This window comes from Podarcis melisellensis, assembly GCF_964234715.1.
Source record: "Podarcis melisellensis genome assembly, chromosome: Z".
In the NCBI taxonomy this organism is placed as follows: Eukaryota; Metazoa; Chordata; class Lepidosauria; order Squamata; family Lacertidae; genus Podarcis; species Podarcis melisellensis.
In genome coordinates this window covers 9,076,645-9,095,712 of record NC_138547.1, presented here as the reverse complement: position 1 = coordinate 9,095,712, position 19,068 = coordinate 9,076,645, and the positions used below count along the sequence as shown (strand labels likewise).

At 44.2% G+C, this 19,068-nt stretch overlaps 2 protein-coding genes across 14 annotated transcripts in view; one reads left to right on the top strand and one right to left on the bottom strand.

Moving 5' to 3' along the window:
- Positions 1 to 19,068, bottom strand: part of SLC31A2 (solute carrier family 31 member 2) — a 766,698-nt gene that overhangs the window by 354,752 nt on the left and 392,878 nt on the right. The window lies entirely within an intron of this gene.
- The window catches only part of CACNA1B (calcium voltage-gated channel subunit alpha1 B), a 331,532-nt gene that overhangs the window by 200,104 nt on the left and 112,360 nt on the right, over positions 1 to 19,068 (top strand). For all 13 annotated transcript variants that reach the window (XM_081896241.1, XM_081896248.1, XM_081896247.1 and 10 more), the window contains 3 exons: positions 1,363 to 1,435; positions 7,376 to 7,493; positions 10,777 to 10,844. In XM_081896241.1, coding sequence (XP_081752367.1) covers positions 1,363 to 1,435; positions 7,376 to 7,493; positions 10,777 to 10,844 — 259 coding nt within the window. The remainder of the gene's footprint in view (positions 1 to 1,362; positions 1,436 to 7,375; positions 7,494 to 10,776; positions 10,845 to 19,068) is intronic.

Genomic DNA, 19,068 nt, shown 5'->3' with positions numbered 1-19,068 from the left:
TAACGGCTCAGGACCGCAATGCTTCAAGGACTGCCCCTCGCCATATGAATCAACCTGGACCATGCATTCACTCTGTGAGGCCCTTCTTCATGTGTCTCCTTCATGAGAGATTCAGAGGGCGGCAACACAAGAACAGGCCTTTTCTGTGGTGGCCTCCTGTCTGTGGAATGCTCTCCCCAGGGAGGTTCACCTGGCACCTTCATTACATATCTTTAGGCACCTGGCAAAAATGTTTCTCTTCAACCAGGCATTTGGCTGTTTAACATTCTGTGGCTTTTAAAATGTGTCTGTGGGGAGGTGGTTATTGATTCGGTTTTGTTTTATTATGTAGTTTTTATTCTCATTTTGTATTTTTCTGTTGTTAACTGCCCTGAGATCTTCGGATGAAGAGCAGTCTACAAATTTAATAAGTAATAATAATAGTAATAATAGTAATAATAACAACACAAGATTCATACTTGCAGCAAACATCCCAAATATTCATGAATGTTGCCAATTAAGCTCATATTTAGTTGGAATGTGCCAACCATGAAGATTGTTTAGTCATATAAATCACCATCAGCCCCCAAGCAGAAGCAAAGTTGGATGGGTCCACATCACCCCAGTGACATGTATTTTATGACAGTTTTTCAGAAATGGCAAGAAACACAACTTCTTTAAGCCTTATATCCATAGAGTAACAAGCTGCACCCTTCCATCCACCATAGGTCATTAAATGAGTGGCTATCCTCGAAGACTGTCTGGAAACTGCAGTTGGTGCAAAATGTGGCTTACCAAACTTTTGAGCAGAGCAATAAGGTGGGACCATGTGCCACCACTCCTGAAAACAAGGCACTTGCTTTTTTTGCCCAATGGACCAGATTCTTATCTTCCCCTCCACTCCACAGGCCACCTTTGACAGTTAGGAGGACCACCCACCTGCCAAACATCTGGTGTCATAATGGTGTCAAGTGGTGTTCTTGGAGGGAGCAGGATCCCCCACCCCACCCCCAAAAACAGACTATTGAAGACTGAGCATGCTCAGACAGAAGACTGGTGGAAGGGAGAATGTTATGGAGCATCCTGGAAAAAGGGCATAGCTGTCTGGCTTGAACCCTGAACAGGCACACTCCCTGCTGCAACATTTTATTGCAAGTCCCAGTTGTACCTCTGAATACCAGTCACTTGGGGGGAGGCACAAATCATGGGGTTGTCGTTTGCCTTCATGCCCTCCTTGAAGGCTTCCCAAAGGCATATAGGTGCCCACTGTAAGAGCCCGGATGCTGGAGTAAAGGGACCTTTGGTCTGATCCAGCAAGGCAGCTCTTAAAAGATTAATAGCATTCTACCCTGCCATTAATATTCATTTTCTGCCTCTTTCTAGGTTTCATTTTAGTGACGAAACACCAACCACAAACTTTGATACTTTCCCCACTGCTATTCTAACTGTGTTTCAGGTAAGGGCACTCTTGACTTGGTGCAAAAGAGCTAAAGGGTCCTCAGAGAGCATATAGTCCTCCCCACTGCTGATGCAGGAAATCTGCTGCTTCTGCATGTCTGATAGGGGGCCATCCAGCCTCTGCTTGAAAGCTGCTAATCAAGGATAAGCCCACTGCTTTCTGAGGCAGCCTGTCCCACTGTCAAACAGCTTGTGGCATCAGGAAGTTTTTCCTAATACTTAGTCATATTCCCTTGTAATCTGAACACAGTGACTCAAGCAACTGAAAACACATGTCTGCCATTGTCTATGGAACAACCCCTTCAATATATTTGAAGATGGCTATGAGACTGTCTCTTAATCACACTTCTCCTCCTCTAGGCTAAAAATATCCAACTTATTTAACCTCAGCTCATCATTCAACCTTAGCTCCAGGCCTCTCAGCCACAGCCTTGTCAAATAGGCCATATTGCAATTAGAGACTGAAGCCAAGAGATAAGCAAAAGGTGAGGAACTGGATCTGGCCAGGCGGCCAGATGGTTAAGTCCCCCACCTCTCGTTGGCCAAGTCTGAGAGGTGGGAAGAGCCAGGCAACTGTCAGTCATCTGATGCCACAGACTGGTTTGTCAATGCCGGCCCCTGTTGCTAGGAAATCTATCTGCTCCATGGAAGGTGCAGGGCAGGGAGCCAGCAGGAGTGCCTCTCCTCCCCTGTACTCTACAGGCTGCCCACCCCTGAGGTCATCCTTCTCACCTTCCTCCTCACCTTTCTTATTTGGCAGCAAGTGCCAATCCAGTCATGATCCAGTTGAGCTCATGGGGATCATGACAAATGCTATATTGCGCAGCACTTTGAAAGGGGCCTTTCGTATGTGATGTGCAAACAACGCTAGTGGGGTTTAAAGAAGCACTGTGAAAGTTGAGATATATTGTTAAAAAGAAATAGATAGTGGGAGGGAAGACTAATGGCAATATAAAAGAGAAGAAATGCGTAATTGAGAGGTTAATACAGATGATTGTCAGAGAAGCTGAAGGAAGTCCAAAAAGAGTTAAATTTGTGAAAATTTGGATAAGATTTTATATTTGTGTTGAAAATTAATAAAAATTATTTAAAAGAAAAGAAAAGAAGGGGGCCTTTTGTGACTTACCTAGCCTCACAAAGTCTCTTTTGAAGTGTGATCTTGTGGCCAGCTTTGCATAGGACTTTGCAGCAGATCAGCAGGTCCTAAAGCCCCTCTTATCAGCTGAGCCAGGTTTATGCCTGCCCCATACCTCGTACCATATATGACATCTGTTACAATAGGGCAGGTGTATGTGCTTAGGTTGAAATGGCCTCTAGGGCTGAACAAGGTATCTGGCAGGCTTAGCTGGGACAGGAAGTAACTCACCCCTGAGACAGGCTTCTGGCAGAGGAGAGATTTGAATTGGGGTTTTAATCTCATATTCCTATTGACTTGGGGTTTCTTACAGGAGTCACTGGGTAGTCAAGCAGTGGAACTGGATATGTAAATAAATGTGCAATGATGGTGTCTTTGCCATTATCCCCTACTTAGTTGGGTGGAGAATTCAAAAGACAGAACTCTCAGAAAACAAATGTCCAATAGGTGTGGATGAATTTGTTCAGTTTCAGTTTCTTGTTTTTCCATTCTTAAACTCAGTTTGCCATATTTCCACACCAGTTTACTTTTTAAAAAACAAAACGCTCCAGAAAAGTCATTGCCATTTCAGTATGCATTTCCCCAAAAAACTACCTTTTCGCAAGTAATTTCCCCTAATATAACACGTTTTTGGTATGTCATTTTCCTCAAATATATGAGACCTGGATTTTCTTTCCCCATCCGTAACCTCCAGCCGATATCATTTGTAACTAGGCAAGAGTGTGGTGATTTCTGTCAGCACACAGAACCATGGCCCTTGGCTTTTCTGTCATGTCACCAGAATCCATCTCTGTGGCCCTTGTCTGCCGTGGCACAGTCTTGGTTAGCTGATGATGTGACCTGCTTTTCTGTCTTCACAATCAGCTCCCTAAATTAACAAGGACAATAGCCTGAGAGACGGATCTGAGTTCGTAGGAAATAATGAAAAGAGTGGAATGCGGGACCCGTTGCATTTGACATTCTGGTTTCTGTAGAGCATTATAATTGGGGACAGGAATGCTAATCAGGCAGGAAGCAAATGAAAAAGGCAAACCCTTACTCAGCGAGGTAAGAGGAAATGAGAGACTTTCTATGCTCTGGAAGCTCAAGGGATGGGCAGCCTTTGCACCTGGGAGGAGGGCTTCCTGTCAAAGCCATACAGAAATCGAGGCCAACAAGGGAGAGGTGCTTCCTCTCCAATCCCAGACTTACCCTCTCTGGCCTCTGAATACCAGTTGCTGGGAATTTTGAGTGGGGAGACTTGCTGTTGCACTCGGGTCCTGCTTGCAGGCTTCCCTTAATGAACATCTAGCTGGCCACAGTGAGAACAGGATTCTGGACTAGGTGGGCCACCAACTGTACTTCTGATGCTGATGGAATGGAAAGAAGATACGATAGTCCAAATAAATCCATATTAGCCCCTTTTCAGCTACTCACAACACCTCTTACATGTGTGCATAACCTTACAAAGCACTGTGTCATCATCATCATTGCTTATCTGTGTGCTGCCTTTCCAGACTAAACCAGGCTCAAGTCTTCTGACAACATCAAAATGCTTTACATAATTCATTTGCTGTTGCAAGACCTCAGCTAATGAAAAACACATTCTATTAACAAATGTGCAGTAAAATGAAACAGTCCAGTGATTGTTCAAAATAAGGCCTGACAATTAACTCCCCCCCCCCAACAATTTAATCCAGATTAAGATTATGGACTGATTCTTACTATGCGCTGATCTACATATTTAGGTAAACAAGATGGTTGACTCCTTGGACTTTACTGCTTCCAGCTGCAGGTGGAAGAAATTGCATGCTGGTGGTGGGAACAGGGTGAGGCCATTCCTTTCTCTACAGGCAACATGGAAACACACAGTTCTATAGACACAACACAACAGTAGCAGCAGCAACAACAACAACAGAAGAATAAAAAGCAGGATAATGTTTTTATTAAGCCAATCTCTTCAAAGTCTTTACAGGTTAAAAATATATTCACCAGCTCCCAAAAGATGACATCAGAACTAGCTGGGAGAGCCTTCACCACCACCTCCTCCTCCTCCTCCTCCTCCTCCTCCTCCTCCTTATTCTTCCTTGAATAATTTTTATTGGGTTTTTCCACAATTAATTTCCACAATTAACTACAAAAAACAAATCCCCCCCATCCCTACTAACAAAAACATTTCAAAACCTTATCTTTGAGGTTCTTCATGACTTCCCTTCATTCCCTCTTCTGGATTCTTATATTAACAAAAACTTCTGCATTTCCTTACACATACTTCATTGCTGATTGCAAGTGTGAAGTCTGAGCCTGTCAATATATCAATTTATTTACATTATTTTGCATATATACAATAAGTGCTTCCCATTCTTTTTCCTAACTTTGTCATATTTAAATTTCACTGGAAGGCAACTATCAGTTAAGTCAGATTCAAAATCCTGCTCACCTTCCTCACAGTCTCCTCTTAGTCTCAGAGGCTGTAATTTCTGCCTCATTTCTGCCACCAAGGCATTCCCAAATATTTCCTGCCTACCCCCCATGCCATTCATATCAGCCCCGAGTGTCTCCGGGTATTTCTTCATATCAATCACAGTTTCCATTTTTCTATAAATTTCCTCCAGCCCTTGCATCAAGACCTCCACCACTTCTGTTTTCTTTGTCACTGGTTCTATTTTAATAATTAGTTCTGTCACCATTTCAGTATTTTGGTCCATTTGGGCTATAAGTTTATCTGCTGTCTTATCCAAATTTTTCTTTATCTCCTTAATCAACTCATTTCTCAGTTCATAGAAGAATTCCACCCATTCACAATAAGGCTTATCCCCTGTGACCTGTACAGAAGTCCTTCTATCCAAACTTGGGGTTGGTTGCTTTTTAATTGCCATGTTCAATAAGTTATTATTAAAACAATCAAAAATGGTCCGAACAGAGTGAAAATATCCAATACTCCTTCTACTCGATTCACTCTGCCCTTGCCAAGTTTCTCTTTCCCTTGTTCTCAAGACAACCAATTTTCCAGCCGTACCTTGCCAGTTTTGTCAAGGCCACCAAGTGACACTTTCCCAAGGAACACGGTCTTTTGTACTTTCCCACTCCCTCCAGCCCGATTGCCTGTTACATGTATACAATTTGAAATAAAATCCAGATTTTAAATTAACATTCAAATTAAACAGATATCTACTTTAAAAAGAAAACAAAAGCAATTTGTCCACACAAAATCATAACTTAATAATCCAGAGGAGCGTAAAAGATTTTCACTGATCTAGTTCTCTAAAAATGTCTTGAAGTAAGATAAAGAGTTACAGACAGTTGAAGATCATTATAATGCCTCTTTTCTGGTAGAGTCCAAACGCCCTTCCTTCCCACAACCAGAGAGAGATTTACCAGGCTTCCAGCTCTAGAAAGGTGGCATAGGGGTTCTCAGATGTTGTCCAATATCTGGCACTGTTGATATTCAGCCTCTATAGCCAGTTCCAAACTTTAAAGTTCCAATTTATCTTTACACACACACACACACACACACACACACACACACACACACACACTAGGAGCAAGCTCAGTCTTCTTTAAACCACTCCAACCAAAATGTGCCTTGCAAAGCCCATATATGCTTCCATAGCCTCACCCCACAGAGTATGTCATTAGTCTTGTTTCAAGCTTTCTCTGCTGGGCTCGGATTCACCTATGGCTTTAGTCATGCAAGGTCCTCTCCCCAATTCTCCATTATAAATCCAATAAAAGGTAGTAAAGAATGGGTTTCAGTTGCTTTTAATCCATCTTTCCCATCGGTAGACATATATCTAATAGAGTCACATAAAATTAATACCATTCTGACTTGCAAGTTGTTTCCATGCAGTGATAATTACTCAGAAGATGGGGATGGACTTCCTTTTTACTCCTCCGTCTAGCACCGAATTCAGCCTAATTAGAGCCAATAATTAATCTTCTTTACATTTCCATCAGCCAAAATGTAGTTCTTGGAAGATCTCTGCTGCAGGTAGGAGTTTGAGGCTCCACTCCCGTGGAGTTGTGATATTGCCATGTCCGCAGGCTCAATCACAGTCTTTTTAGGGGGCTCACCTCACCTTGGCACTTCCGCCTGTGTCTCTGCGGGGCTTGAGTCTGTCAGTCGATCAGACTGGCACTCATTTTCGCCATTCGCAGAAACCTGAAGTCCGCTGGGAGAGGCACCACCACAGGGGTGGGAAATGACCTTAGTCATTTACTCTAGATCATTTTCATCCCAAGGACAGCATTCGCTCATGGGCAGACTTTTGGGGCCACATGCTAGGGGTGGGCAGGGTCAGGGGCAGTGGATGGAGTAATGGAAATGGCCGAAGGCCACATTGTAGCAATGCTAAAGTCAGAAATAGATGGACACACAGACCTATGTGCACACACCTCCCCACCCAGGCAAACTAGAGGCATTGGTCACATCCACACCATGCATTTAAAACATATTTATACCACTTTGGCAGTTACAGCTTCCAGCAAAGAATCTTGGAAATGGTAGCTTGCCCCTCTCAGAGCAACAGTTCCCAGCACCCTTAGCATGCTGCAGCTGCCAGGGTTCTCTGCAGGAAGCCATGTGCTTTAAACGTCTGGTGTGGATGTGGCTATAGTTACAACTGAGCACTTAAGGAGAGAGTGGAGTAAGACCAGTGAAAGGTGTGGCCTGGGGACAGGCCCAAAGACATGACAGAGGGAGCCAGAGGGCTGAGGTTCCCCAGAACTACTCTAAACAAACCAAGCTATCTGGAGAAAGGTTTATATTATCTTTCCCACCCTCCCCTCACACTTTCTTATTTTTTACTCTAATTAACTTTACAGATTCTGACTGGAGAAGACTGGAATGCTGTGATGTACCAGGGGATAGAATCTCAAGGGGGCGTCCACTCAGGAATGTTCTCATCCATCTACTTCATTGTCTTGACACTGTTCGGTAACTGTATCCTTGCCCTGCCAAAATCTGATTTGCTAATGGCATTTTGTGCTGCTCCATTGCTAAAAAATGCATATTCAACCTTAGCAGCCACGTGCTAATGGGCAGCTGGTGGAAACCCATTAGCAGAAATATTGATTTATTATGAAATGTAGTAGTATTTGTGAAGTATGTTTCTTTGGGGGGGGGGAAGCATCCAGCTGGTGAAATCCTAAACTTTGGTAGTCCCATTTATGCAGTGCAGGTTTCCTGTGAGGCAGTGTGGTATAGTGGTTAAGAGCGGTACACTTGTAATCTGGTGAACCAGGTTCATGTCTCCGCTCCTCCACATGCAGCTGCTGGGTGACCTTGGGCTAGTCACACTTCTCTGAAGTCTCTCAGCCCCACTCACCTCACAGTGTGTTTGTTGTGGGGGAGGAAGGGAAAGGAGAATGTTAGCCGCTGTGAGACTCCTTTGGGTAGTGATAAAGTGAGATATCAAATCCAAACTCCTCCTGTTGTTGTTATTCTTCCTCCTGCCTGAAAAAAGGAATACACATACATTGTTTTTTTCAACCTGCATACACACATAACACTAAGTCATGTGTTGTTGGTTTTTAAATGCTGGTTTGTTCATCTCACAGATGAGCAAATAAGCCTAGATATATTTTTCCAGATTGGTACTTCTATGGCATGGATAGGCAACCAATCGCCTTCTCAATCTGGCCTGCAGACGGTCTGGGAATTCATCTCCCCCCAAAAAAATAGTCCAGCCCCCCACAAAGTCTGAGGGACAGTAGAGCAGCCCCCTGCTGAAAAAGTTTGCTGACCCCTGTTCTATGGTTTGGGGGGCATCTTGGGTGAGGCAGTAGCCAAAAGACCATAGCTGAGCAAGGCTATTTGGTTCAGACATAATGCCAAACCATAGCAATAGTTTGTAAAGCAACAACAAGCCACTTTTCACGTTATGGTTTGTTGACAAAAAGCAAACCTTGGTTATTCTGCTGGGCTGGGATTGGATACTCCAACAAATCACACTTGGACTAAACAAACCATGACTTAGCAGAGAGGGGAGAAATCTTTTTTTAGCCACACTCTCTTCTGGGAAATCTTTGGCATATGTCAGTAGTGGGCATCCATCAGATAAGCAAGAGGCATTATCAGAGCTCAAGGGCACATTCTCACCTGCGTGGGGGATAATCTCAGGGAGGGTGCAAAGCAGGACCAATGATGGATGTGATGTCTGGCTTGTGGAGATTCCCAAGGGCTAGACAGAGAGGTATGGAGGGTCTCATTTGCTTCCTGGGCCTGGGCCTGAGTTTCCTCACCTGGCTTAGTGTTACATGTGAGCCAGACCATACAGAAGCCACCCCTTCCTTTAAAATGGCAAGAACATTCTGTTGCAATCTTTCACTGTCCGGAGTGACTGTGTGTGACTCCAAGTGCTGTGCTAAGTGCATACTGAATGTTGTGCTTTGTACAACATAGAGGCACCTACAAAGGCATTGCCTTTGGCAACCCTGCCCTTATATACCTGGTAAAAGCAAGATAGGTAAATTCCATAGTTGAGTGGCAGCAGCAGTCAGTAGAGCCCCCCCCCCCAACATTCATCCAGGCTTGTCATTTATTTTCTTGAGCAGATGAATTCTAATAGTCAGAACTGGAAAATCTATATAGATGATGGTGCTCAGATCACAAGTGGCTCTGCACAAAGATCTACTCTTCACATTTAGCTTTTAAATCAGCTTCTCCCCAACCTTCATATTCCAGATGCTGTCAGACTCCAACCCCCAACCCTTCCCAGCCAACAGAGGGTGGGAATTGTAGGCCAACAGCATCCAGGGACAAAGGCTCTCTATATACAGGCTCCCCATGATGGACCATTTGTTGCCCTAAATGTGCTTGTTGCCCCCCTTTTCTTTTCTTTTAAAAAAGAAAAATCAAACTCTGACCAACTCTCTCTTTGCAGCCTTTTTGTAGAAGTCGCCTTTGTGCTGAATTGCTTTTTGCCCTAAATTCCAGCTACCTGCCTCAATTTGAATACAGCTGCTAGTGCTCAAGACACACTGCTGTCTTTCTCATCGCTTCCCAGCCTTATTAGCTGCCAAATGAAAAGTTAATAGAAGCATCTAAAAAGATATGTAAAAGTTAGCTGGCTGAGATAGGTGTGTGTGTGGGGGGGGGGGGACTTCAGCCTATCTGTTCAAAACAGACTTGACTTGAAATAATTAGGCCGCATCAAGCAAGGTGAAACATCCGTGCAGTACAGTCAGAGCAGGTAGCTGGAGGTGAAAATATGCAAAAGCGCAATGGTGGCAATTTTCTGACTTGATAAATTTCATGCGCAGCTCAAATACTGACTACAAAGCATTTAGAGGACTATTCACAGTGCAGAATTTAGGAATAGTCAAGGGATTTGATCATGGTCTGTTTTAGGGAAAAGGAACCTCAGGCCCAAATGCTAAATCTGCCCTATATGCCTCTCTATCTGACTCCTAGATTCCCCAGCCCTGAATTATGTGATGTTTTGAATTATTTGAATTATTGTAGCCAATACAAACCCAGCACTAGTTTTATGCCACTTGTTGTTCCATAGTCTACTGATAACATTAGATGGTATCCAGTGCCAAACTAGGCCCACTGAAATTAATAAACATACGTAACTTAGGTTCATTAATGTCAGTGTGTCCACTCTGAGTTAAACGTTTCTTGAATACAACCAATTATACTTAAAAGCAAAGGAAGAGCATGCAATGTATCATCTTCATATTTACAATTGATAGTCTTCCTACCCAGGGGACCTTTACTTATAACAATCTATCAAGGGCCATTTAAATATACTTTTATCATTTATTATGATTATAATTAACCAGGTTTTGCACTGATCAATTATCCAAGCTCTGAAACAACAGATTGAAGTCTCCCACCATGTAATTGGACATGCTTTAAATAATGTTTTCCAATATTCTTTATGTTATATAACGCAACTGTTCTGATTTATTCAGGTTGATCATATAACCAGATCTGGCTTCAAAATCATTTAATAATTGTCACTTTTTAAAATGTTTTTCAGTGATCACACATTATCAGAATTATGTCACGCACATAGGTCACCTCATGATGGCCTGTTTATTGATCATTCATCCTGATTTGCTTGCAGGGAAGTTAGACAACTCAGACTGTTAATTGAGTATTCATCCTGCTTTGATTGTGGAGAAGTTAGACAATGTCAGACTGTTTATTGATCATTCATCCTGATTTGTGGGGAGATCAGGGTTTTCTTTAAAAAGGTCCTTAGCAGCTTAACCAGACACGCTCCTGAACGTCTTCTTGGCCATTGCTGTGGACAACCTTGCCAATGCACAGGAGTTGACCAAGGTGAGTGTAAGAATGCACCAAGGCTCTCAGCAGCTGTTGGAACCACTGGTCCTTTGGTGGAAGAAGCTGGTAGTTTGTCCTTTTTTTCTCTTAAATTGCTGCCTATTACCCCAAATACGATTGAGCTTTGGGCTCCACAGAGCTTCTTTCAGCTTCTTGTACAGATGGGGAAGTTGTGGTCTTCCAAGCATTGCTGAATTCCCATCATCCCTGATGGGATGCTGGTCATGCTGGTCACAAGTCCCACATCCTTGTGTACACCCTCTACTGGTTTAAATATAAGAACAGCCCGCTAAATCAGACCAAAGGCCCATCTAGCCCAGCATTTCCCCCCCTCACAGTGGCCAATCAGATGCCTATGGGAATCCTGAAAGGAGGATCTGAGGGGCAACAGTGCTTGAGATTCCTACAGATGTGTTTTCAGAGGCATACTACCTCCAGCCGCGGAGGGAAAACATACACATTATTGCTAGTAGTCACTGATAGAGCTTTATCTGCTATGAATTCATCTAATCTTCTAAAGCCATCTCAGGGGAGAAAATTCCATCATTAGTCTACATCCTGTGTGAAGAAGTATTTCCTTTCGCTTTCATTAGCATAAGAAGAGGCTGCTGGATCAAGTCCGATGGCCCATCTAGCCTAGCATTCTTTTCTTACGGCAGCCAACATAGGTGCCAGCTCCCTGGGACCCTGGGTGCCCGAGCACCCACAAAATTCCCCATGAAGGGGCCGGGCACTCACATATTTTGGTGCCAGGGCCATGCATGCCACATGTCACTCCAGGCACCCACGGTTGTGAGGCCAAGCTGGCAATACTGGTAGCTAACCAGATGCATGTGGAAAACTCACAAGCATGATTTAAGCACAAGAGCACTTTCCCCACCTCTGTGGAATCCAACAACTGGAATTCAGAAGCATTTCTGCCTCCAACAGCGGAGGCAGAACATTGCCATCACAACTAGTACCATTCCTATGACAGTTTATTCCATTTTACTTAAGTGATTCTCTCCATGTTATATTTGAGCTTGATGGACTCTTCCAGAAATCTAGAGGAATCTAGTGCATGTTTAGGGCTCAATTCCAGTTAACCCAGAAAATTGCAGGAGCAAAGTGACAAAATTTGGAGTGTCATACTGATGTATCATTCTTTCCTGCTGTTTTTAATGTGTAAGTCATGTGAGAACAGAAGCACACATGTGTGGAAGGGCTGGAGGAATAGTGGTGCTGTACAGTGGAATTATTTGTTGTGTCACCCCATGCCCATTCATATGTGGGGCTGGGCGATGTCAGGTTTTCAACATTGCAATGTATCACCAGCTGAGCGATATGTGAGGCATTGAGGCATGCTCAGCTGGGGTGGGGGGTGGGAACAGTTTAAAGAAGCCGAGGGAGGAACAAGCTGTATTGGCCTGGTACTACATCTTGCTTTTCCTTCTGCTGTTCCCTGGCTTGTTTCAACTGCTCACAGTGTAACAGGATATGCTTCATATAGTTGACACCCTGAGAGCTTAAGAAGAGCCTATTCTGATAGGGTATACCAGACAGCCTGCCATTTAGTACTTCTGATGGAAATACATTTAGTCTAGCTTTGGTGAATAATCAGCAATAGTTAGGTACAGACAGATTCATGAACTATGATGGTAACTGAAAATCATGACAATAGTGGATTCCAGATGCAAACCGACCACAGGTTACATAGGATCTAGAGTGAAGATCGCTGTGTGAAATGTCCCATAACATCTGCCTCAGGGATTTAAGGGCAATATTCTAGCCCAGATGGTGTAAAAAGGATGGTGAAAGACCAGTCAAGGAGGCTTTTGGGGCCATAGATTTCGACCATGAGCTGATAGACTCCCCATTGGATAGATGTAAAAGTAATCCCTTCCCCAGGGGAATACTGAGATCTTTAGCCTGTATTTCAAGGCAACCCACCACACTTTGGTGGAGAGTGGGCATTCACCTGTTTCCAACAACAAAATTGATTTTGGGACACTCTGGGACCTGAAGTAGGGACCGAAGGAATTTAGCTTGGAACCCATCTAACTTAGAAAATAGACCATTGTACCAGACTTTTGAAGCATAAAGGAACTGGGAAACAGATTTCGCATTAAAGACCCTTATGGCTGATGGAAGATAGTGACCTCCCTTTGTGAAAATGAAATGGAGTATAGCAAGTTTGCTCATCTCTGCCTCCTGACAGATAAAACAAAAAAAAAAATTCCTTCCAGTAGCACCTTAAAGACCAACTATGTTACTTCTTGGTATGAAGAAGTGTGCATGCACACGAAAGCTCATACCAAGAACTAACATAGTTGGTCTTTAAGGTGCTACTGGAAGGAATTTTTTTTGTTTTGACTATGGCAGACCAACACGGCTACCTATCTGTTCCTGACAGATAGTCTGCCAGTGGCAATTCCAGGACTTTGTGTGGTGAAACAGCAGCCCTAGGTACTGGAAGCCTTTAGTCTGCTCTAGAAGATGGCCACCTAATACCCATTTACAAGGGGAATATTTTTTCTCAAAGACCAAAATTTTGGATTTCTCATAGCTGATGGGTAACCCATTTACAGAACAGTAATCTGAGAACTTCCTTAGTTGGTTATTTCAAACCAGGTCTGGAACGAGAGACAATGGCTGCATTGTCCGCATATAGCAAAAGAGGGGTCTTTCCAGTGATTACCATCTGGATCCATTAGACTTTCCTCTAAACCATTTAGGGAAAGGCTAAACAATGTGGGGGCCCAATTAAAGCCCCATCTCACTCCCTTAGCCATCTCAATACAGTCTGAAAGCTGGTCCTGCAATCCACATCTAACCTGCAATTTGCCGTCACTGTGCAGAACTTTAATAAGAAGAGTCATTTATCCTGCGGTAATGGCTGTTATTTGGTCCATGGTTTCGATCTGGGAATAGATTCGGAAGGAGATTTAAAGTCCATAAAGGCCACAATTAGTTCTCCCTGCAGAGGGCTGGTGTATTTCTCTGCTAAGTGGGGCAGCACGACACAGTGATCTGATGTTGAAAGGTTCTCAAGAAAGCTGGCCTGGGCTTCAGATATTATATTAATATAATTTTAAAAAGAGTCAGTTTAATAGAGAGGAATCAAGTGCAGAGCTTTCCCATTATAGAAAGAAGCATGTACTGCTAGTAAGCCAGGTGTCCCCCATTCTATATTTCTGCATCTGGTTCTTCCTGCCTAAGTGCAGAAACTTACATTTGTCCCTATTGAAATTCATCTTGCACCCAGCTCTCCAATCTGTTAAGGTCATTTTGAATTCCAATTCTGTCTTCTGCGGCATTAGCTACCCCTTCCAGTTTGGTGTCATCTGCAGATTTGATGAGCATTCCCTCAATTCCTTCATCCAAGTCATTGATAAAGACGTTGAACGACAATGGGACCAGGACAGAACCCTGTGCCACCTCACTTGTCACTTTTTTCCAGGATTATGAGGAACCATTAATGAGTACTCTTTGGGTTCAGTCAGTCAACCAGCTACAAATCTACCTAATGATTACCGTATTTTTCGCCCTATAGGACGCACTTTTTCCCCTCCAAAAATGAAGGCAAGCCTGGAGAGCAAGAGGCATCGGTGCGCACCGACCCTTCTCACTCTCCAGGCTTCAGGAAGCTATCTGCAAGCCTTGCAAGCCCAGCGGGAGGTCCTGTGGGCTAGCAAGGCTTGCGGGCAGCAGCCTTCAGCCCACAAGCTTGGGGGACAGCGGGGAGGTGCAGCACCACCACCCCGCTATTCCCCGACCTGGTCTGGAGGCTGGCGGGGGGGAGCAAGCTTGCTTCTCCCCCCCCCCCCCGCCAGCCCCACAAGCTTGGGGGATAGTGGAGAGGCGGAGTGCCACCACCCTGCTATTCTGCGACCTGGTTTGGAGGCGGGCGGTGGGGAGAAGCAAGCTTGCTTCTCCCCATCACCAGCCCCACAAGCTCGGGGGACAGCGGGGCAAGCTGCTGCCCCACGGAGGCTAGAGAGGCTGTCCCTGAAGGCAGAAGAGGGAGACAGAGCGCTCCGTCTCCCACTTCTAGCTTGGGGATGGCTGCGCAAACCTGGGGGGGAAATAAGAAATTTTTCCTTGATTTCCCCCCAAAAAAACTAGGTGCGTCCTATGGGCCGGTGCGTCCTATAGGGCGAAAAATACGGTACCTCATTCAACTCACATTTTACCAGTTTCCTCACATGGAAAAGCCATTTTCAGTGGAGACCAGTTACAGAAGCATGCAGCTATAGTAAAGCAGCACTGAATGCTGGATTTTTGCACCCCTTAACAATTTTGTACCTAGGGCAACCGTCTCTGTGCCACCCCCACATGCTACGTCACTGATGCCCAGCATAATGTTTGGTGTTTTATCATGTTTTTAATATTCTGTTGTGGCTGGGAAAACCCAGCCAGATGGGAGGGGTAAATAAATAAACATTATCATCATCATCATCTCCAGGTAGGGCTGGGAGAGATCCCACTGTCCCAAACCTTGGAAAGCTGTTACCAGTTAGTACAGTAGACAAAACCAAGCTAGATTGACCTGACTCTATATGTCAGCTTGTTCCTTGAATTTGCTCTTTGTTCATAACCATGAGCACTGGGTTCTTACTTTATATTTTAGATGAAAGGACCATAGGTCAGCGGCTGAGCATCCACGATCAACCCCAAGCATCTTCAAGTAGGGCTGGTTATGTTCCCTGACTGAAATTCTGGCCACTGTCAGTCAGTGTAGACAACACTGAACAAGATTAACCCACTGGCCTGACTCAGAATGACAGCTACCTATACTGCTATGCAGAGAGGCCAATAGCCACCCACAGGCAGAATCTTGAACTATGAGCCTCTGCTGTGTCCTTCTGCCCCTCTTAGCAAACCTTCTTGTATAGAACGATTTTATACTGTCTGAAATTAAGCTCCCTTTCCTGCTTTTTATAAAAACTGATGAGATTTTTTTTCCTCTTGGGGATTTGTTATTGTCTATTCAAGGAGCCCCAAAAGATTTGTAGGAACACTTTGGCTTGGGGCAAAGAGAGGCTCCTTAAGGCATTGAAAAAAGGAGTTCAGACCACTTCCTTTTCAAATTTCCCCTTTGAATTGTTCTGAATCCAACGGCTTGTCCAGAAAGCTGCCTTTTGTTAGTGTTATGGTGGAGAGCAATTAAATATTGATGGCATCAAAAGCACTGATAAATTGCATAGCTTCCTTTGAAATGCTCTCAGTTTAAATCAGACCATGGATCTGGAAATCACTAGGGCTTTTCAAAAGAGGGAAGAGGTGGAGAGGGAAGACGCGCATCAAAGAGCTTCAATTATGTGGCGTACTTAGGTGAATGCAAGGGGTTTTATAGCTGAGTAAATATGATTACATGTAACACATGCAAATTAAGAACGTTAGAAGAGGCTGCTGGTTCAGGCCAATGGCCCATCTAGTCCAGCACCCATTTCTTGCAGTGGTCAACCAGATTTCGCTTGTGCGAAACCTGCAGGTAGAACCTGAGCACGACATCATTCTTCCCTCTCCCAGGTTCCAGCACCTGGTATTCAAAAGCATGGCTGCTTCTGACAGTGGAGGCAGAGCATAGCCATCATCCCTAATAGCCACCAACAGCCCTCTTCTCCATGAATTTGCACAATCTTCTTTTAAAGCCAAAACGGCAATGTAACCTGGCCTCTGCAAAACTCTTTGTTAACTGCCCCCTCCATCATCTTCCATTCATGTCTTCCATTCATGCATTGACAAGCCTCTGGTCACCCAGTAGGAATGAACAGATCTGTCAATTTCATTTTCGGTCAGTTTCTTAATTTTTGCAGCCTTAAGGATGGTTTGCCCCATATCCTCATTAGTTTGCATTAAAAAAGAGAGAGAAAGAAGTCCTCATAAAAATTCATCAGCATTTTAATGCATGTTTCCCTTAATATGCACAACATTGCACGCAACTTCCCCGAATGGAATACAATGCATGTTAATATTTGTATTGATATATACTTTTTCGTGCACGCTTTCATGTATCTTTTATAAAAATTCTGAGTATGTGGAGAACTGCACCATAACATTCAGAGAAGTGTGCCTCTTGAAAGATGGCTACCTTTCAGTTTGCTTATTAGGTAAAAGTGCATTAAATTCAAATCCCCCATCCCTACCCTCCAGGTGTTGCCAAACTATAGCTCCCATCATCCTTGGCCATGCTGGCTGGGGCTGATGGGAGTTGGAGTCCAGTAATGAGAGCAGTAATGAGTCCATCCAGCTCAGTACTGTTGACACTGACTGGCAGCAGCTATCCAGGGTTTCAGACAAGGGATATTCTCAGCCCTACCTGGAGTTGCCAGGGATTGAACACAGGACCTGCTGAATGCAGTGGATGCTTTACCAGTGAACTATAGCCCTTCCCCAAGACATCAAGGGTACTTTATGACAGTCCATTTTGAATATCTGCACCAGACCATTGCCAAGCAAGTCACTGATATACCGTATTTTTCCGTGTATAAGACGACCCTGCATATAAGATGACCCCTATTTTTTTTTTTGAGCCCCAAATTAAGAAATCAACATTTTAAACATCAAACAGAACAACTTTGATAGTTTATTGAATAAATTTTGAAGAGGTAGCTCAGGAGGTACAGTGGCTCCAGCACTTCTGGCACCTTCTTCAAGGCAGCCATGGGCAGGTAAGTAGTGTTTTGTTTTGTTTTTTTGCCCCTGGGCATTCACCATCCATGTATAAGACAACCCCCAATTTTTGACCCCCCAAAAAGTTAGCAAAAAACATCTTATACACGGAAGAATATGGTATGTACTGAAAGTTGTGAAACAATTGACTGTGTGCAATAATTTAATGGTCTATCTTTCACTTAGTCTGGCTTGAATTACTTCCTTACCAACCACAGCAAGGGATCAGCTCGTTATGTGCCCACTAGCCCATTCGTGAAAGGGAATAGCCGTGTTTGATAGTCTAAAGGCAAAGCAGCCCTTCCACTGCTCTGATCTGGGTGTTTTCCTCTCTGAAAAGGGAAGAGCTGAACTTAGTGTTGATGTGATTGACAATGCCAAATATATCAGCAGATCACTGAAGAAAGCTGCCTCATACTGAGTCATAGGATCATAGAGTTGGAAGGCACCCCAAGGGTCATCTAGTCCAACCCCCTGCAATGCAGGAATCTCAGCTAAAGCACCTATGACAGGTGACCAATCCAAACACAGCTTAAAAACCTCCAAGGAAGGAGAGTTTCCAACCTCCAGAGGGAAATTGTTCTTCTGTTGAACAGCTCTTACTGTTAGGAAGTTCTTCCTGATGCTTAGCCAGAATTTTCTTTCTTGTAGCAACAACAACAACAATTTATTTATACCCCACCCATCTGGCTGGGTTTCCCCAGCCACTCTGGGTGGCTTCCAATAAAGTATTAAAATACAGTAGTCTGTTAAACATTAAAAGCTTCCCTAAAGATGTCTTCTACAAGTCTGGTAGTTGTTCTTCTCTTTAACATCTGAAGGGAGGGTGTTCCACAGGGCGGGTGCCACTACCGAGAAGGCCCTCCGCCTGGTTCCCCATAACCTCACTTCTCACAGTGAGGGAACCGCCAGAAGGCCCTCGGTGCTAGACCTCAGTGTCCAGGCAGAATGATGGGGGTGGAGACTTAAATCCACAGGTCTAGGTCAGTACTATCTGCACTGACTGGCAGTGGCTCTCCAGAATTTCAAGTGGGAGTCTTTCCCTGCCCTCCCAGAAGATGCCAAGGATTGAACCTAGGACTTTTTACATGCAAAGCAGATGCACTACCACTGTGTTACAACCCATCCCCCAAAGGACACAGGAAGCTGCCTTGTACTGAGCCAGACCACTGGTTCATCTAGTGCAAGATTACCAACACAGACTGGCAGCAGCTCAACTGTGTTCCAGGCAAAAGGGCTCCCCAAACCTACCTGGAGATGCTAGGAATTGAACCGGGGACCTTTTGCATTCAAAGCAGCACAGAGCCATGGCCCTTCCCCAAAAGGACACAGAAAGCTCCCTTATACTGAGTCAGACAATTGGTCCAATTAGTTCAGTATTCTCTTCATTGACTGAGAGCAGACTCTTAGGTGGGAGTCCCTCTCTCCCTCCCTGCCCCCTGCCCTACCAGGAGATGCTGGAGATTGAATCTGCAGGCTTTGCATGCATAGGAGATGATCTACCACTGAATGGCAGTCCTTCCTCAGAAGTATTTTATCATCGTTATTTTTAGTTAGATTCCTCTTT